The sequence below is a fragment of the Chroicocephalus ridibundus genome, chromosome 4 (assembly GCF_963924245.1).
Source record: "Chroicocephalus ridibundus chromosome 4, bChrRid1.1, whole genome shotgun sequence".
Lineage (NCBI taxonomy): Eukaryota > Metazoa > Chordata > Aves > Charadriiformes > Laridae > Chroicocephalus > Chroicocephalus ridibundus.
In genome coordinates this window covers 19,831,543-19,850,689 of record NC_086287.1, presented here as the reverse complement: position 1 = coordinate 19,850,689, position 19,147 = coordinate 19,831,543, and the positions used below count along the sequence as shown (strand labels likewise).

The following is a 19,147-nucleotide window of genomic DNA, read 5'->3' as shown; positions in this document are numbered from 1 at the left end:
CTAATGTATGCAACTGTCAAAGTTACAAACGCAGCCACTAAATACAATGATTTCTGTAGTGAGCCTTTTTCCAGGGTTATCTGGGTCTTGGCAAGGTAGTTGGAATTCCTTCTTCAGAAGCTGTAGTGGCCTACAGCAGCTGCAGACTGTGGTGACCATCATCTCCTCAACATTCAACCTGTTTGGAAGAGAGGGAGGAACAGTTAGGATTTGTATATAGTATTTTAGGCTTGCAGCTTTTTAAGTATTTGAACATTTGTTTTTTTCTTACGGTGGAACATTTAGAGGAAAGCGCACAACCCTTAAGAGTTCAATAGTTGTGCCAAGGGCAGAACTACAGATGGGGCAGCGCCTGACTCTTGTGTTCTGGCCACTGCAGGAGCTCAGGCGTACTGAGTTTCTGCCTTCCTTTTTGAGACTAAATTTGCAAAGGGTTTGTAGCTGTTGCCTCAGACCTCACTGGAAAACTAACAGGATTTGATTTCCCCATTCTCCTTGTGCACTTCTGAAAATAATAAAGTAACCACAGGGTTATTTTTTGAAGCTGTGCACTGGACTGCTTACAGTTTGCAAAAGGTCTCTGGTGTGATGAGGGGCTGAACTGCGCAGGTTCCTCTTGCACAGTTCATGGAGGAAGGAAAATCCCTTTTTTTCCTCTGAACTGTTGGCACCAGAATTCAAGCGGCTGAGCGTATAATGTCAGGTTTGGCATAATGTAAATTCTGGGCTGTGAGGTCAGTTCACGCAGTAGTGGGCTTGCACGTCTATTGCTGAATTAGCAGGAGTAAAGCAGGGGTTGGTGAAGTGATAGCTCAAAGGAGTGGGTGAGATTTAGATGCTCTTTGATAATACTGTTGTTCTGTTACACCGTTGCTTTTCTGACTCTGTTCAGCCAACTGCGCTGCTGGACTTGCTCCTAGATTTTCCTTTTTTTATTTTTTTTTATTTTATTGGTCAGTGAGAACTTGTATAAACTTAGGCTGCAATTCAGCTGTGGGAACGAGAGTGTTACAGAAGAAGTATTTTTGTAAAAACCTCTTTAAAAGGGAAAAAAGTCTGCCTGATTTCCATTAAAACAAAACTGTTCTTTTAACCACAACTTTCTTAGTGATTGTGATGAACGTTAGTAGCTCTAAAAATCTTTGTCCAGGCTCAACAGCCCTTTTGAAAATTCTCAAGATAAAAGTCACTCACTCAGTTTTCAAAATACTGGAGGACACCTGCGCTCACGTTGAAGGGGACAGCTTTTAGCTTCAGGAGTGATTTAAATTAGTTATTGCAAAAGGAAAACCCTTCGTTGCTTTCCTGTTCTTGAACATTGTATTTGCTTGGATTGTTGAGAATATAACATTTTAAGTTTTTTCCCCAAATAACTGTGAACTCTAACACTGCTGCAGTCAGTTCAGTTTTACTGGAGATTCCCTGTCTGAATAGTCTCCTCATGAACGAGCAGAAGTGCACGGACTGAGGCAGCACGCTCAATATCCCTGTCAAATATCCCTGAGTTACACTATTAGGAGGAGAATATGAGACAACTGAAGTGACATTATGTATTTAGGTGAAGATAAATTTCTTATTTTGCTGTCTTGGCTATTTGAAAACAGGTGTTTGTAGTCTAACCAACAACTTTTTTCCATCTTTAAAAAAAAAAAAAACAACCCCACACCAAACCAAACAAAAAACCAAAAATGCCCCCAAAACCTGCAGCATCGATGTCTGTTTTATTAAAAAAATAAAAGTAAAGTGAGACAACATCCCGTGTTTAAATTGTAAATCCCTACATACTAAATGACCTTATTAGCAGTGTTTCTAGTTAGCTGGCTTACGCTGCACCATTGTACTGCTGGGCAGATGCCAACCATAGTTTTCTGGCTGAATTGTAAAGGAGGGGTAGTTAACAACTCTTGCTACTTAACGGTTGCGCAAACAAGAGAGAGAAACAACTTTAGTACTGTACAATCTCCCAACTGCCCTTACTTTGTTGAAGATGGACACGATCCTTCACACCGGCTTAAAGTGACATTTGTAGAACAGCCTTTGTAAGTTATTTTTTCTTCATATTCAAGTTCTCTACAACGCTCTGTCAAATGTAAAAACAAAAAAATTATAGCGGAAATCTGTCTTGGTCTTCTTGGGTGCCCTTTGCTGGATGCCAAAAGCCTCCACCCTCTGTTTCATGGAAAACCATTCCTATTGCATGAGATAATTAACAAGTCATCAGTGAGTAACACAGCAAGAGAAGGTTTTAAACTAGGCCCTGAAGATGCATGAGAGAGTTACGCTGGAGGACAACAAAGAAAATGCAAGTCACAGGAATTACAAATGAGCAGAAAAATTCCTGTTAAGGATATAGGATAAAAACTAATCCGCTGATGAGAACACAAAGATGCAAATAAAGCAGCTGGCTAATTCTGGTGGCATTATTTCTGGTTCACAGACTTTGTAATAGATTTTACTTATTTGAAAAATGTTTAATTTACTCATTCTAAGGATTTATTTATTTATAGGCAGCCAGAAGTTCACAACTGAAATGCCTGCCCGAAGTCTGTCTTTCCTTACTAGCTGGAACGCATAATGCTAGACAGCAAGTAATGATTACGTGTGTTGATCTTGCATTTTCTCCTGGCTTGAAGCAGAACATTAAGCAGTTTATGATGCACAAAGCTAACTGAAAACAGGTTCTCCTTCTGTACAATGCGCTTTCGAGCACCTTCAGGTTCCCCACTTGAAGAAAGGTTATAAACGAAACCTGAACATTGTTGTGGGGAAGGCTCAGTTAATACTGTAGTAGGAATTCTGGGAATTTGTCATTGGAAAATAAGGCGACTAGTAACTGGATACTAGACTAAGGTACTATACCTGTATCTCATAAATCAAGAGCTAGGAGCTAAGCCAGCATTTAACTTTTCTTTCTGGACTGAAAGGTATTGTTAATATTCTGCAAGACTGAAAAGTACCAGAATTGCTCAGTTTAGGGCTGAACAATGTGCAGAGAAAGGAGACCTTGTTCACAACTTTCTGAACCCATGAAATAAGTAGTGGGAGGTACTGCCTGTTAACTGCAAGGAACAAACCCAGTCATAGCATGCTTGGGAAGATACTGTTCTGAAGCACTTCTCTTAGCAAAAGCGTGTGAACAGAATCTAAAGCAGACACCAAAAACATAATTATACTGGGGAAAAATCCTTCTGCTCATGAGAGTTCCTACTTGGATTCCCATTCTGTGAGGTGAAAAATATGAAGCTGTAGGGCAAGCGTGGTCAAAGGGAATGGGGCAATAGAGAGAATCCCGGCTCCTTGGGTCAAACTAAGGCTCACACAGTCAGTCAATTAGAGCCTCTTAGGTACTGTATTACTTGTGTAACAGTGGGAGGAAGGACAGACTGCGTGTTTAATCATTTGCGCTGCTGGTAGAGAATTCTGCCATACCTTGTGGCGGAGTTGACTGACTTGTACAAGCTGCACTCTGCTGGCAAGGTTAACAGTGCAAACAGAGAGGAAAGGTCCTGCTGCAGGTGACTACAGCCACTGTTATATATTGGTTCTCACATCTCTGTTTGAAAGTAGCAGTTAACCACAAATTCATTTTCCTTAGTTGACTACTTGGGACAATTTGCGTAAATCAGTCTTCTGGAGTAAGACTCACTGGCTGATTTGAGCACGGTGTTCCACTCTGTTCATTTTTGATGCTGTTAGAGGTTAACTTTCTGGTTCAGTTGATCTAATTTGAACAATGGAATGGAGGCCTTTGTGTGAAGATTCACAACTAAGGAAACATCATATAGGTCTGCTTCAAAGATAAAAAGATGTAAATGCTTATAATCTCATTATTAAGAAGGGTAGAAAAGGGCAGGCCTATGAGGATGCCGTGTATCCCTCCTAATTCTTGAAAAAGATATGGCAAGTGAAAGCTGTAACTTGTTGGAGGTGATGTTGCACTTTCTTTAGGAATTAAACCCACAGAAAAGGAAAACAAACAGTGAAAGTGGTATATGACAGTGGAGAAGGCAGTAGGAAAGTAGCTGAAACTGGGTCCTCAAACAGTGGTTAAAAGAAATAAACATAGAGAAAAGAACCACACAGGAAATCCAGCTTCCATTCACGGATTGCACAGTGCATACGTCATTCTGGTTTATCCCGTTTCTAGAATAGGACTAGAAACGAGGCCTCTGCTACTTACACAGAACACAGTTAAAAATGTATCTATCTCTCTTGTGCATTCACACCAGTGTTCCTGACTCCTTTACTGGAGATCCTAAAGTAGGAAAGCTCAATATGAAGCCAGTGGAGAGGATGTTACTTTGTGTGCCTCCCTTTACATGAAATTGTGCAGAAATTGTAGAATGTGGTATTCCTTCAGTCAAAACATATTAGGTTTTAATTATGCACAGGAGCCAAAAAACATCACTGTACCTTGAAAACTGAGAAAATAATATCCTGCAGAAGAGATACCAAAAAAATACTCAAGTGTGCAGACTGAGTATATGAGAGCTAACAGGGGGACTGCAGGGTAAGTCAGGAGGTAGCCTGTCCAAATAAAAGGTATCTTTCTTAGACTGCTTAGCTAACATTTTAAGATTAAAAAACAAACGATTCTGTGACTATCCTGATATGCATCCCGTCAGCCTCCTTAATTCACACTTTTTAATGTTTACATCAGTATATAGCAGGGAATCTGCTGTTATGACATCAAAGACTTCAGACAACTCCACAAAAAATAACTGCAGAAATGACACAAAGAAAAGATGGAGCCAATGCATACAAATGCCATGCCAGCCAAAGAATATGTAAAGTAAGAATTCACACACACACGAAAGAAAAGATGTGCTAAAAACAAAAGCACGACATAGGAAATGATAAGAATATGCTTTACCTTGTGGCACTGTTAATGGTACAACAGAAGACAAGGATGTTGAAAGTCTAGAGGTGAAAGAAGGCGATGACGTAGTGCGGGTAGTGGTTAATGTTGTTGTTCGCAACGAACTGCTTTCAGCTGACTCTGTAGATGCAGTAGTAGTAACACTGGGAGCAAAAGTAACTGTTGTAGATAAAGCAGCTGGAATCAACACTGGAGTGGATGAGGAAGAGATACTGGTAGGAATTACTAATGACGATGTTTTAACATGTGGAGTAAAAGTGGTGTTTGGGGAGGAAAAATATGTAGAACTCTCAGCAGAACTAGATGTGGACGTAGTGAGGGGGAAAGGTGTAGGAACTGCGCTGGCAGTTGGGACTGAAGCAGAGGAGAGCGTGGAAGTGGTGGCAGGTGGCGGGCGGGTGCTGAGCGGGCTGCTGGGGGCAGGCGGAGAGCTGGGACCTGGAGAGGTGCTTGTCAGAGGGACCTCTGTGCTGCTAGCGGGGCTGGCCTCTCTGGAGACAGAGGTCTTGGAGGTGCTGCTGGCAGAGGTGGTGGCCGTTGTCTTCTGCGTGGTCAGAGGCGGCACAATGTGTGGCACGGTTGTCTTTTCGTGGGTGAAGGCTGCCGGGAGCAAAGCACAGGTTGAGCGAGAGTGGCAGACCAAGAGGGAAAGAGGTAAAGGAGCAGGGCAGAAGCCCTGGGCTGGGGCCTCAGGCAAGAAAAGCAGCCTGCTATCACACTGCCTCTCACTGGGCAGGAGGCAGGACTGGGCTTCTGGCTCCTTCCCTAAGCTTCCCTGTCCTGCTTACACCCAGGTGGGGACAAGCTGTGTGCCAGTCAGCAGGCGGTTGACACTGGCTATATGCTAAGTGCCCACCCAGCAACTTGCTCGCTCCCTCTGAGCGTGAATGGGGGGGGAATTGCAAGTGCAAAAGCAAAAACACCCCCACACACCTGGATACAGACAGTTTTCAGAAGCAAAGAAACTAAAGGGAAAAAAAAAAAGCCAAAAACCACCCACTAGATGCACTCACCATCTCCCACTGGTGGCCAGTGTCCGGCCAGCCTTTGAGCAATGGGTACTTGGGAAAATCCCCCTGTCCTGCCCTGTCCTGCCCTGCCCTGCCCGCATTTTACTGCTCAGCATGACATTCTGTGATACGGAGGATCTCCTTGGTCACTCACGTTGGGTCAGCTATCCTGGCTGTGTCCTCAACCAACCTCTTGCCCACTCCCTGGCAGGCAAAAGGAGAAACAGAGAAATGGGGGAAGCCGTGCTAGCATTCCTCAGCAATAGTTAAAGAACTTGGGTGCTATCAACACTGGCTTGGACAGACATCTGAACAACAACACCAGAAAACCTGCTAGGACAAAAATTAGCACCACCCCAGCCAGAGCCAGTGCACAGGCGCAGCACAGCACCACACCCCGGGCCGGCCACGCACCAAAACAAATGGCACAAGCGGCAAACACTGCTTGGAAGAATGATGGAACATCACATAGGTGGAAAGAAGGAAGGAAGGGAGAATAAGAGCTGAGAAGAACAGGAAGAGAACTCAGAAGAGCGGGAGGGAGCCTTACCGGGCTGCGAGGAACTCAGCCACGTGGAGGACACGGTTGAGGAGGGAGAAGAAGCAGGCGATGGCAGCGGGCTGGTTTTGGCTGTGGAGGGCGCGGATGACTCTGATGCAGGCAACTCTGTTGGAGCGCTGGTCCTCAGGGAAGAGGGCCTGGGCCTTAGGGTCGTAGGCGTAGGTTTCGGGGTGGCGGCTGGGGCTGATGTGGAGGAGAGCGTGGAAGTGGTGGCAGGTGGCGGGCGGGTGCTGAGCGGGCTGCTGGGGGCAGGCGGAGAGCTGGGACCTGGAGAGGTGCTTGTCAGAGGGACCTCTGTGCTGCTAGCGGGGCTGGCCTCTCTGGAGACAGAGGTCTTGGAGGTGCTGCTGGCAGAGGTGGTGGCCGTTGTCTTCTGCGTGGTCAGAGGCGGCACAATGTGTGGCACGGTTGTCTTTTCGTGGGTGAAGGCTGCCGGGAGCAAAGCACAGGGCAGCTGAGGACGAGGTCAAGAGGGGAAGGTGGGCAGAAGCCCCGGTCTGGGGTGTCATGGTTTCAGCTGGCATAGAGTTGACTTTCTTACTACAGCTGACATAGTGCTTTGTGTTGGATTTGGGACGAAAACTGTGTTGGTAAAAGACTGAAGATTTGGCTGTTGCCTAGCAGTCAAGGCCCTTTCTGCTCCTCACAACACTCCGCCAGCCAGTAGGCTGGGAGCGCACAGAAAGCTGGGAGGAGACAAAGCCGACAGCTGACCCCAACTGACCAAAGGAATATTCTACACCATATGACATCATGCTCAGTGTCGAAAGCCGGGGGAAGAAGAAGGAGGGGGGAGACATTTGGAATTACAGCCTTGGGCTTCCCTCGTAACGGTTACACATGATGGAGCGCAGCTTTTCCTGGAGATGGCTGAACACACCTGCCTGCTATGGGGAGTAGTGAACGAAACCCTTGTTTTGCTTTGCTTGCGTGCGCAGCTTTTGCGTTACTTAGTAAACTGTCTTTATGTCAACCCATGAGTTTACTCACTTTTACCCTTCTGATTCTCTCCCCCATCCTGCTGGGGGGCAGGGAGTGAGCGAGCGGCTGCATGGTCCTCGTTGCCAGCCAGCTGGTGTTAAACCATGACACGGGGGCATGTGCAGGAAAGGCAGCGCTGTGCTGCACTGAGTCTTGCTGGGGGCAGAGAGGAGTGGGTCCCTGCCTCCTGCCCTCAGCCTCCCTATCCGGTTCCTCCCCCAAAAAGCGGGGACAAGGACAGCGCCTAAAGGGCGCCTTCCTTTATAGGGAAAAAATCAGGAGGGCCAAAGCCCAGCTAGAACTAAACCTGGCTTCTGTTGTCAAGGACAACAAAAAAAGTTTCTATAAATATATTAGCAATAAGAAGAGGACTAAGGATTATCTCTGTCCTCTAGTAGATGGGGCCGGCAACATAGTGAACAAGGAAGAGGAAAAGGCTGAGGTACTTAATGCAGTCTTTGCCTCAGTCTTCATCAGTAGGACCAGTTGTTCCCTGAGCACCCAGACCCCTGAGCTAGAAGACAGGGATGGGGAGCAGAATGAAGCCCCTGTAACCCAAAGGCAAACGGTGAGGGACCTGCTTCAGCACCTGGAGGTGCACAAATCTATGGGGCCGGATGGGATCCACCCAAGGGTATTGAAAGAGCTGGCGGAAGTGCTCGCCAGGCCACTTTGCATCATTTATGAGCAGTCCTGGACAACCGGGGAGGTCCCAGCTGACTGGAGGTTAGCAAATGTGACACCCATCCACAAGAAGGGCCGGAAGGAGGATCCGGGGAACTACAGGCCAGTCAGTCTGACCTCGGTGCCTGGGAAGGTCATGGAACAGATCCTCCTCAGTGCCATTACACGGCACATGCAGGAGAACAGGGTGATCAGGCCCAGTCAGCATGGGTTTGTGAAGGGCAGGTCATGCCTATCAAACCGAATATCCTTCTATGATAAGGTGACCCACTTAGAGGATGAGGGAAAAGCTGTGGATGTTATCTACTTGGATTTTTGCAAAGCTTTTGACACTGTTTCCCACAGCATTCTCCTGGAGAAACTGGCTGCTCATGGCCTGGACAGGTGTACTCTTCGCTGGGTAAAAAACTGGCTGGATGGCCGTGCCCAGAGAGTGGTGGTAAATGGAGTTAAATCCAGTTGGTGTCCGGTCACAAGTGGTGTCGGTGCTGGGGCCGGTTCTCTTTAATATCTTTATCAATGATCTGGATGAAGGGATCGAATGCACCCTCAGCAAGTTCGCAGATGACACTAAACTGGGTGGGCATGTTGATCTGCTTGAGGGTAGGTTGGCTCTGCAGAGGGATCTGGACAGGCTGGACTGATGGGCTGAGACCAATGGTATGAGGTTCAACAAGGCCAAGTGCCGGGTCCTGCACTTGGGTCACAACAACCCCACGCAGCGCTACAGGATTGGGGCAGAGTGGCTCGAAAGCAGCCCGGCAGGAAAGGACCTGGGGGTGTTGGTTGACAGCCGGCTGAACATGAGCCAGCAGTGTGCCCAGGTGGCCAAGAAGGCCAACAGCATCCTAGCCTGTATCAGGAATAGTGTGGTGAGCTGGACTAGGGAAGCAATCATCCCCCTGTACTCGGCACTGGTGAGGCCCCATCTCGAGTACTGCGTTCAGTTTTGGGCCCCTTGCTACAAGTGGGACATTGAGGTGTTGGAGCGTGTCCAGAGAAGGGCTACAAAGCTGGTGAGGGGTCTGGAGGACAAACCTTATGAAGAACGACTGAGGGAGCTGGGGTTGTATAGCCTGGAGAAGAGGAGGCTGAGGGGAGACCTTACCACCCTCTACAACTACCTGAAAGGAGGTTGTAGAGAGATCGGGGCTGACATCTTCTCCCTGGTGACAAGTGATAGGATGAGAGGAAACGGGTTCAAGTTATGTCAGGGGAGGTTTAGATTGGATATTAGGAAACATTTTTTCACTGAAAAGGTTATTAAACATTGCAATAGGCTGCCCAGGGAGGTGGTGGATTCACCATCCCTGGAGGTGTCTAAACAAAGGGTAGATGGGGCACTTAGGGACATGGTTTAGAAGTGGCTTTTGTCAGGGTAGGTTAAAGGTTGGACTTGATGATCTTAAAGGTCCCTTCCAACCTCAGCAATTCTATGATTCTATGATTCCAATGAGAGGAGTGGGTCCTTGCCTCCTGCCCTCAGCCTCCCTATCCGGTTCCTCCCCCAAAAAGCAGGGACAAGGACAGCGCCTAAAGGGTGCCTTCCCATGCGCAACCAGCCTCTGCCTCTCCCTGGAAGAGGAGCCTCTCCAGATGCTGTGTCTTCCTCCAAGGAACAGGCACGGCATACCCTCTGCCCCCTCCCAGACTTGCAGGCCAGGCTCTGTTGGAGAAACCTGTGCCCGCGGCCATACCGAAGGCGGGCCATATCCAAAGGCAGGCCATACCAAAGTGCCGACGCCAAAGGCAAAGGAACGGAGGGCAAGTACGAAAACAACAGGCCAAGCGGCGTGCGCTGCCGCTGCTAGGAAGGAAAAGCGGAATGAAGGATGGGAGGGTGAGAGCTGGGAAGCACAGTCGGACTGGTAGGAAGGGCAGGAGGGAGCCTTACCGGGCTGCGAGGAACTCAGCCACGTGAAGGACACGGTTGAGGAGGGAGAAGAAGCAGGCGATGGCAGCGGGCTGGTTTTGGCTGTGGAGGGCGCGGATGACTCTGATGCAGGCAACTCTGTTGGAGCGCTGGTCCTCAGGGAAGAGGGCCTGGGCCTTAGGGTCGTAGGCGTAGGTTTCGGGGTGGCGGCTGGGGCTGATGTGGAGGAGAGCGTGGAAGTGGTGGCAGGTGGCGGGCGGGTGCTGAGCGGGCTGCTGGGGGCAGGCGGAGAGCTGGGACCTGGAGAGGTGCTTGTCAGAGGGACCTCTGTGCTGCTAGCGGGGCTGGCCTCTCTGGAGACAGAGGTCTTGGAGGTGCTGCTGGCAGAGGTGGTGGCCGTTGTCTTCTGCGTGGTCAGAGGCGGCACAATGTGTGGCACGGTTGTCTTTTCGTGGGTGAAGGCTGCCGGGTGGAAAGCACAGGTTGAGCGAGAGTGGCAGACCAAGAGGGAAAGAGGTAAAGGAGCAGGGCAGAAGCCCTGGGCTGGGGCCTCAGGCAAGAAAAGCAGCCTGCTATCACACTGCCTCTCACTGGACAGGAGGCAGGACTGGGCTTCTGGCTCCTTCCCTAAGCTTCCCTGTCCTGCTTACACCCAGGTGGGGCCAAGCTGTGTGCCAGTCAGCAGGCGGTCGACACTGGCTATATGCTAAGTGCCCACCCAGCAACTTGCTCACTCCCTCTGAGCGTGAATGGGGGGGGAATTGCAAGTGCAAAAGCAAAAACACCCCCACACACCTGGATACAGACAGTTTTCAGAAGCAAAGAAACTAAAGGGAAAAAAGCCAAAAACCACCCACTAGATGCACTCACCATCTCCCACTGGTGGCCAGTGTCCCGCCAGCCTTTGAGCAATGGGTACTTGGGAAAATCCCCCTGTCCTGCCCTGTCCTGCCCTGCCCTGCCCGCATTTTACTGCTCAGCATGACATTCTGTGATACGGAGGATCTCCTTGGTCACTCACGTTGGCTCAGCTATCCTGGCTGTGTCCTCAACCAACCTCTTGCCCACTCCCTGGCAGGCAAAAGGAGAAACAGAGAAATCGGGGATGCCGTGCTAGCATTCCTCAGCAATAGTTAAAGAACTTGGGTGCTATCAACACTGGCTTGGACAGACATCTGAACAACAACACCAGAAAACCTGCTAGGACAAAAATTAGCACCACCCCAGCCAGAGCCAGTGCACAGGCGCAGCACAGCACCACACCCCGGGCCGGCCACGCACCAAAACAAATGGCACAAGCGGCAAACACTGCTTGGAAGAATGATGGAACATCACATAGGTGGAAAGAAGGAAGGAAGGGAGAATAAGAGCTGAGAAGAACAGGAAGAGAACTCAGAAGAGCAGGAGGGAGCCTTACCGGGCTGCGAGGAACTCAGCCACGTGGAGGACACGGTTGAGGAGGGAGAAGAAGCAGGCGATGGCAGCGGGCTGGTTTTGGCTGTGGAGGGCGCGGATGACTCCGATGCAGGCAACTCTGTTGGAGCGCTGGTCCTCAGGGAAGAGGGCCTGGGCCTTAGGGTCGTAGGCGTAGGTTTCGGGGTGGCAGCTGGGGCTGATGTGGAGGAGAGCGTGGAAGTGGTGGCAGGTGGCGGGCGGGTGCTGAGCGGGCTGCTGGGGGCAGGCGGAGAGCTGGGACCTGGAGAGGTGCTTGTCAGAGGGACCTCTGTGCTGCTAGCGGGGCTGGCCTCTCTGGAGACAGAGGTCTTGGAGGTGCTGCTGGCAGAGGTGGTGGCCGTTGTCTTCTGCGTGGTCAGAGGCGGCACAATGTGTGGCACGGTTGTCTTTTCGTGGGTGAAGGCTGCCGGGAGCAAAGCACAGGGCAGCTGAGGACGAGGTCAAGAGGGGAAGGTGGGCAGAAGCCCCGGTCTGGGGTGTCATGGTTTCAGCTGGCATAGAGTTGACTTTCTTACTACAGCTGACATAGTGCTTTGTGTTGGATTTGGGACGAAAACTGTGTTGGTAAAAGACTGAAGATTTGGCTGTTGCCTAGCAGTCAAGGCCCTTTCTGCTCCTCACAACACTCCGCCAGCCAGTAGGCTGGGAGTGCACAGAAAGCTGGGAGGAGACAAAGCCGACAGCTGACCCCAACTGACCAAAGGAATATTCTATACCATATGACATCATGCTCAGTGTCGAAAGCCGGGGGAAGAAGAAGGAGGGGGGAGACATTTGGAGTTACAGCCTTGGGCTTCCCTCGTAACGGTTACACATGATGGAGCGCAGCTTTTCCTGGAGATGGCTGAACACACCTGCCTGCTATGGGGAGTAGTGAACGAAACCCTTGTTTTGCTTTGCTTGCGTGCACAGCTTTTGCGTTACTTAGTAAACTGTCTTTATGTCAACCCATGAGTTTACTCACTTTTACCCTTCTGATTCTCTCCCCCATCCTGCTGGGGGGCAGGGAGTGAGCGAGCGGCTGCATGGTCCTCGTTGCCAGCCAGCTGGTGTTAAACCATGACACGGGGGCATGTGCAGGAAAGGCAGCGCTGTGCTGCACTGAGTCTTGCTGGGGGCAGAGAGGAGTGGGTCCCTGCCTCCTGCCCTCAGCCTCCCTATCCGGTTCCTCCCCCAAAAAGCGGGGACAAGGACAGCGCCTAAAGGGTGCCTTCCCATGCGCAAGCAGCCTCTGCCTCTCCCTGGAAGAGGAGCCTCTCCAGATGCTGTGTCTCCCTCCAAGGAACAGGCACGGCATACCCTCTGCCCCCTCCCAGACTTGCAGGCCAGGCTCTGTTGGAGAAACCTGTGCCCGCGGCCATACCGAAGGCGGGCCATATCCAAAGGCAGGCCATACCAAAGTGCCGACGCCAAAGGCAAAGGAACGGAGGGCAAGTACGAAAACAACAGGCCAAGCGGCGTGCGCTGCCGCTGCTAGGAAGGAAAAGCGGAATGAAGGATGGGAGGGTGAGAGCTGGGAAGCACAGTCGGACTGGTAGGAAGGGCAGGAGGGAGCCTTACCGGGCTGCGAGGAACTCAGCCACGTGAAGGACACGGTTGAGGAGGGAGAAGAAGCAGGCGATGGCAGCGGGCTGGTTTTGGCTGTGGAGGGCGCGGATGACTCTGATGCAGGCAACTCTGTTGGAGCGCTGGTCCTCAGGGAAGAGGGCCTGGGCCTTAGGGTCGTAGGCGTAGGTTTCGGGGTGGCGGCTGGGGCTGATGTGGAGGAGAGCGTGGAAGTGGTGGCAGGTGGCGGGCGGGTGCTGAGCGGGCTGCTGGGGGCAGGCGGAGAGCTGGGACCTGGAGAGGTGCTTGTCAGAGGGACCTCTGTGCTGCTAGCGGGGCTGGCCTCTCTGGAGACAGAGGTCTTGGAGGTGCTGCTGGCAGAGGTGGTGGCCGTTGTCTTCTGCGTGGTCAGAGGCGGCACAATGTGTGGCACGGTTGTCTTTTCGTGGGTGAAGGCTGCCGGGTGGAAAGCACAGGTTGAGCGAGAGTGGCAGACCAAGAGGGAAAGAGGTAAAGGAGCAGGGCAGAAGCCCTGGGCTGGGGCCTCAGGCAAGAAAAGCAGCCTGCTATCACACTGCCTCTCACTGGACAGGAGGCAGGACTGGGCTTCTGGCTCCTTCCCTAAGCTTCCCTGTCCTGCTTACACCCAGGTGGGGCCAAGCTGTGTGCCAGTCAGCAGGCGGTCGACACTGGCTATATGCTAAGTGCCCACCCAGCAACTTGCTCACTCCCTCTGAGCGTGAATGGGGGGGGAATTGCAAGTGCAAAAGCAAAAACACCCCCACACATCTGGATACAGACAGTTTTCAGAAGCAAAGAAACTAAAGGGAAAAAAGCCAAAAACCACCCACTAGATGCACTCACCATCTCCCACTGGTGGCCAGTGTCCCGCCAGCCTTTGAGCAATGGGTACTTGGGAAAATCCCCCTGTCCTGCCCTGCCCTGCCCTGCCCTGCCCGCATTTTACTGCTCAGCATGACATTCTGTGATACGGAGGATCTCCTTGGTCACTCACGTTGGCTCAGCTATCCTGGCTGTGTCCTCAACCAACCTCTTGCCCACTCCCTGGCAGGCAAAAGGAGAAACAGAGAAATCGGGGATGCCGTGCTAGCATTCCTCAGCAATAGTTAAAGAACTTGGGTGCTATCAACACTGGCTTGGACAGACATCTGAACAACAACACCAGAAAACCTGCTAGGACAAAAATTAGCACCACCCCAGCCAGAGCCAGTGCACAGGCGCAGCACAGCACCACACCCCGGGCCGGCCACGCACCAAAACAAATGGCACAAGCGGCAAACACTGCTTGGAAGAATGATGGAACATCACATAGGTGGAAAGAAGGAAGGAAGGGAGAATAAGAGCTGAGAAGAACAGGAAGAGAACTCAGAAGAGCAGGAGGGAGCCTTACCGGGCTGCGAGGAACTCAGCCACGTGGAGGACACGGTTGAGGAGGGAGAAGAAGCAGGCGATGGCAGCGGGCTGGTTTTGGCTGTGGAGGGCGCGGATGACTCCGATGCAGGCAACTCTGTTGGAGCGCTGGTCCTCAGGGAAGAGGGCCTGGGCCTTAGGGTCGTAGGCGTAGGTTTCGGGGTGGCAGCTGGGGCTGATGTGGAGGAGAGCGTGGAAGTGGTGGCAGGTGGCGGGCGGGTGCTGAGCGGGCTGCTGGGGGCAGGCGGAGAGCTGGGACCTGGAGAGGTGCTTGTCAGAGGGACCTCTGTGCTGCTAGCGGGGCTGGCCTCTCTGGAGACAGAGGTCTTGGAGGTGCTGCTGGCAGAGGTGGTGGCCGTTGTCTTCTGCGTGGTCAGAGGCGGCACAATGTGTGGCACGGTTGTCTTTTCGTGGGTGAAGGCTGCCGGGAGCAAAGCACAGGGCAGCTGAGGACGAGGTCAAGAGGGGAAGGTGGGCAGAAGCCCCGGTCTGGGGTGTCATGGTTTCAGCTGGCATAGAGTTGACTTTCTTACTACAGCTGACATAGTGCTTTGTGTTGGATTTGGGACGAAAACTGTGTTGGTAAAAGACTGAAGATTTGGCTGTTGCCTAGCAGTCAAGGCCCTTTCTGCTCCTCACAACACTCCGCCAGCCAGTAGGCTGGGAGTGCACAGAAAGCTGGGAGGAGACAAAGCCGACAGCTGACCCCAACTGACCAAAGGAATATTCTATACCATATGACATCATGCTCAGTGTCGAAAGCCGGGGGAAGAAGAAGGAGGGGGGAGACATTTGGAGTTACAGCCTTGGGCTTCCCTCGTAACGGTTACACATGATGGAGCGCAGCTTTTCCTGGAGATGGCTGAACACACCTGCCTGCTATGGGGAGTAGTGAACGAAACCCTTGTTTTGCTTTGCTTGCGTGCACAGCTTTTGCGTTACTTAGTAAACTGTCTTTATGTCAACCCATGAGTTTACTCACTTTTACCCTTCTGATTCTCTCCCCCATCCTGCTGGGGGGCAGGGAGTGAGCGAGCGGCTGCATGGTCCTCGTTGCCAGCCAGCTGGTGTTAAACCATGACACGGGGGCATGTGCAGGAAAGGCAGCGCTGTGCTGCACTGAGTCTTGCTGGGGGCAGAGAGGAGTGGGTCCCTGCCTCCTGCCCTCAGCCTCCCTATCCGGTTCCTCCCCCAAAAAGCGGGGACAAGGACAGCGCCTAAAGGGTGCCTTCCCATGCGCAAGCAGCCTCTGCCTCTCCCTGGAAGAGGAGCCTCTCCAGATGCTGTGTCTCCCTCCAAGGAACAGGCACGGCATACCCTCTGCCCCCTCCCAGACTTGCAGGCCAGGCTCTGTTGGAGAAACCTGTGCCCGCGGCCATACCGAAGGCGGGCCATATCCAAAGGCAGGCCATACCAAAGTGCCGACGCCAAAGGCAAAGGAACGGAGGGCAAGTACTAAAACAACAGGCCAAGCGGCGTGTGCTGCCGCTGCTAGGAAGGAAAAACGGAATGAAGGTTGGGAGGGTGAGAGCTGGGAAGCACAGTCGGACTGGTAGGAAGGGCAGGAGGGAGCCTTACCGGGCTGCGAGGAACTCAGCCACGTGGAGGACACGGTTGAGGAGGGAGAAGAAGCAGGCGATGGCAGCGGGCTGGTTTTGGCTGTGGAGGGCGCGGATGACTCCGATGCAGGCAACTCTGTTGGAGCGCTGGTCCTCAGGGAAGAGGGCCTGGGCCTTAGGGTCGTAGGCGTAGGTTTCGGGGTGGCGGCTGGGGCTGATGTGGAGGAGAGCGTGGAAGTGGTGGCAGGTGGCGGGCGGGTGCTGAGCGGGCTGCTGGGGGCAGGCGGAGAGCTGGGACCTGGAGAGGTGCTTGTCAGAGGGACCTCTGTGCTGCTAGCGGGGCTGGCCTCTCTGGAGACAGAGGTCTTGGAGGTGCTGCTGGCAGAGGTGGTGGCCGTTGTCTTCTGCGTGGTCAGAGGCGGCACAATGTGTGGCACGGTTGTCTTTTCGTGGGTGAAGGCTGCCGGGTGGAAAGCACAGGTTGAGCGAGAGTGGCAGACCAAGAGGGAAAGAGGTAAAGGAGCAGGGCAGAAGCCCTGGGCTGGGGCCTCAGGCAAGAAAAGCAGCCTGCTATCACACTGCGTCTCACTGGACAGGAGGCAGGACTGGGCTTCTGGCTCCTTCCCTAAGCTTCCCTGTCCTGCTTACACCCAGGTGGGGACAAGCTGTGTGCCAGTCAGCAGGCGGTCGACACTGGCTATATGCTAAGTGCCCACCCAGCAACTTGCTCACTCCCTCTGAGCGTGAATGGGGGGGGAATTGCAAGTGCAAAAGCAAAAACACCCCCACACACCTGGATACAGACAGTTTTCAGAAGCAAAGAAACTAAAGGGAAAAAAAGCCAAAAACCACCCACTAGATGCACTCACCATCTCCCACTGGTGGCCAGTGTCCGGCCAGCCTTTGAGCAATGGGTACTTGGGAAAATCCCCCTGTCCTGTCCTGTCCTGCCCTGCCCTGCCCTGCCCTGCCCGCATTTTACTGCTCAGCATGACATTCTGTGATACGGAGGATCTCCTTGGTCACTCATGTTGGCTCAGCTATCCTGGCTGTGTCCTCAACCAACCTCTTGCCCACTCCCTGGCAGGCAAAAGGAGAAACAGAGAAATGGGGGAAGCCGTGCTAGCATTCCTCAGCAATAGTTAAAGAACTTGGGTGCTATCAACACTGGCTTGGACAGACATCTGAACAACAACACCAGAAAACCTGCTAGGACAAAAATTAGCACCACCCCAGCCAGAGCCAGTGCACAGGCGCAGCACAGCACCGCACCCCGGGCCGGCCACGCACCAAAACAAATGGCACAAGCGGCGAACACTGCTTGGAAGGCATGATGGAACATCACATAGGTGGAAAGAAGGAAGGAAGGGAGAATAAGAGCTGAGAAGAACAGGAAGAGAACTCAGAAGAGCGGGAGGGAGCCTTACCGGGCTGCGAGGAACTCAGCCACGTGGAGGACACGGTTGAGGAGGGAGAAGAAGCAGGCGATGGCAGCGGGCTGGTTTTGGCTGTGGAGGGCGCGGATGACTCCGATGCAGGCAACTCTGTTGGAGCGCTGGTCCTCAGGGAAGAGGGCCTGGGCCTTAGGGTCGTAGGCGTAGGTTTCGGGGTGGCAGCTGGGGCTGATGTGGAGGAGAGCGTGGAAGTGGTGGCAGGTGGCGGGCGGGTGCTGAGCGGGCTGCTGGGGGCAGGCGGAGAGCTGGGACCTGGAGAGGTGCTTGTCAGAGGGACCTCTGTGCTGCTAGCGGGGCTGGCCTCTCTGGAGACAGAGGTCTTGGAGGTGCTGCTGGCAGAGGTGGTGGCCGTTGTCTTCTGCGTGGTCAGAGGCGGCACAATGTGTGGCACGGTTGTCTTTTCGTGGGTGAAGGCTGCCGGGAGCAAAGCACAGGGCAGCTGAGGACGAGGTCAAGAGGGGAAGGTGGGCAGAAGCCCCGGTCTGGGGTGTCATGGTTTCAGCTGGCATAGAGTTGACTTTCTTACTACAGCTGACATAGTGCTTTGTGTTGGATTTGGGACGAAAACTGTGTTGGTAAAAGACTGAAGATTTGGCTGTTGCCTAGCAGTCAAGGCCCTTTCTGCTCCTCACAACACTCCGCCAGCCAGTAGGCTGGGAGTGCACAGAAAGCTGGGAGGAGACAAAGCCGACAGCTGACCCCAACTGACCAAAGGAATATTCTATACCATATGACATCATGCTCAGTGTCGAAAGCCGGGGGAAGAAGAAGGAGGGGGGAGACATTTGGAGTTACAGCCTTGGGCTTCCCTCGTAACGGTTACACATGATGGAGCGCAGCTTTTCCTGGAGATGGCTGAACACACCTGCCTGCTATGGGGAGTAGTGAACGAAACCCTTGTTTTGCTTTGCTTGCGTGCGCAGCTTTTGCGTTACTTAGTAAACTGTCTTTATGTCAACCCATGAGTTTACTCACTTTTACCCTTCTGATTCTCTCCCCCATCCTGCTGGGGGGCAGGGAGTGAGCGAGCGGCTGCATGGTCCTCGTTGCCAGCCAGCTGGTGTTAAACCATGACACGGGGGCATGTGCAGGAAAGGCAGCGCTGTGCTGCACTGAGTCTTGCTGGGGGCAGAGAGGAGTGGGTCCCTGCCTCCTGCCCTCAGCCTCCCTATCCGGTTCCTCCCCCAAAAAGCGGGGACAAGGACAGCGCCTAAAGGGTGCCTTCCCATGCGCAAGCAGCCTCTGCCTCTCCCTGGAAGAGGAGCCTCTCCAGATGCTGTGTCTTCCTCCAAGGAACAGGCACGGCATACCCTCTGCCCCCTCCCAGACTTGCAGGCCAGGCTCTGTTGGAGAAACCTGTGCCCGCGGCCATACCGAAGGCGGGCCATATCCAAAGGCAGGCCATACCAAAGTGCCGACGCCAAAGGCAAAGGAACGGAGGGCAAGTACTAAAACAACAGGCCAAGCGGCGTGCGCTGCCGCTGCTAGGAAGGAAAAACGGAATGAAGGTTGGGAGGGTGAGAGCTGGGAAGCACAGTCGGACTGGTAGGAAGGGCAGGAGGGAGCCTTACCGGGCTGCGAGGAACTCAGCCACGTGGAGGACACGGTTGAGGAGGGAGAAGAAGCAGGCGATGGCAGCGGGCTGGTTTTGGCTGTGGAGGGCGCGGATGACTCCGATGCAGGCAACTCTGTTGGAGCGCTGGTCCTCAGGGAA

General features: G+C 52.7%; 1 protein-coding gene across 1 annotated transcript in view; it reads right to left on the bottom strand.

Annotated features, from left to right (window-relative positions):
• The window catches only part of MUC6 (mucin 6, oligomeric mucus/gel-forming), a 60,790-nt gene continuing 41,643 nt past the window's right edge, over nt 1–19,147 (bottom strand). The window contains exons 33-41 of the mRNA XM_063332820.1: nt 17,407–17,847; nt 15,999–16,439; nt 14,406–14,841; nt 11,407–11,855; nt 6,440–6,880; nt 6,220–6,222; nt 4,874–5,479; nt 1,978–2,080; nt 1–178 (exon numbers count right to left, since the gene is read on the bottom strand). Of these exons, the coding sequence (XP_063188890.1) occupies nt 1–178; nt 1,978–2,080; nt 4,874–5,479; nt 6,220–6,222; nt 6,440–6,880; nt 11,407–11,855; nt 14,406–14,841; nt 15,999–16,439; nt 17,407–17,847 (3,098 nt within the window). The remainder of the gene's footprint in view (nt 179–1,977; nt 2,081–4,873; nt 5,480–6,219; nt 6,223–6,439; nt 6,881–11,406; nt 11,856–14,405; nt 14,842–15,998; nt 16,440–17,406; nt 17,848–19,147) is intronic.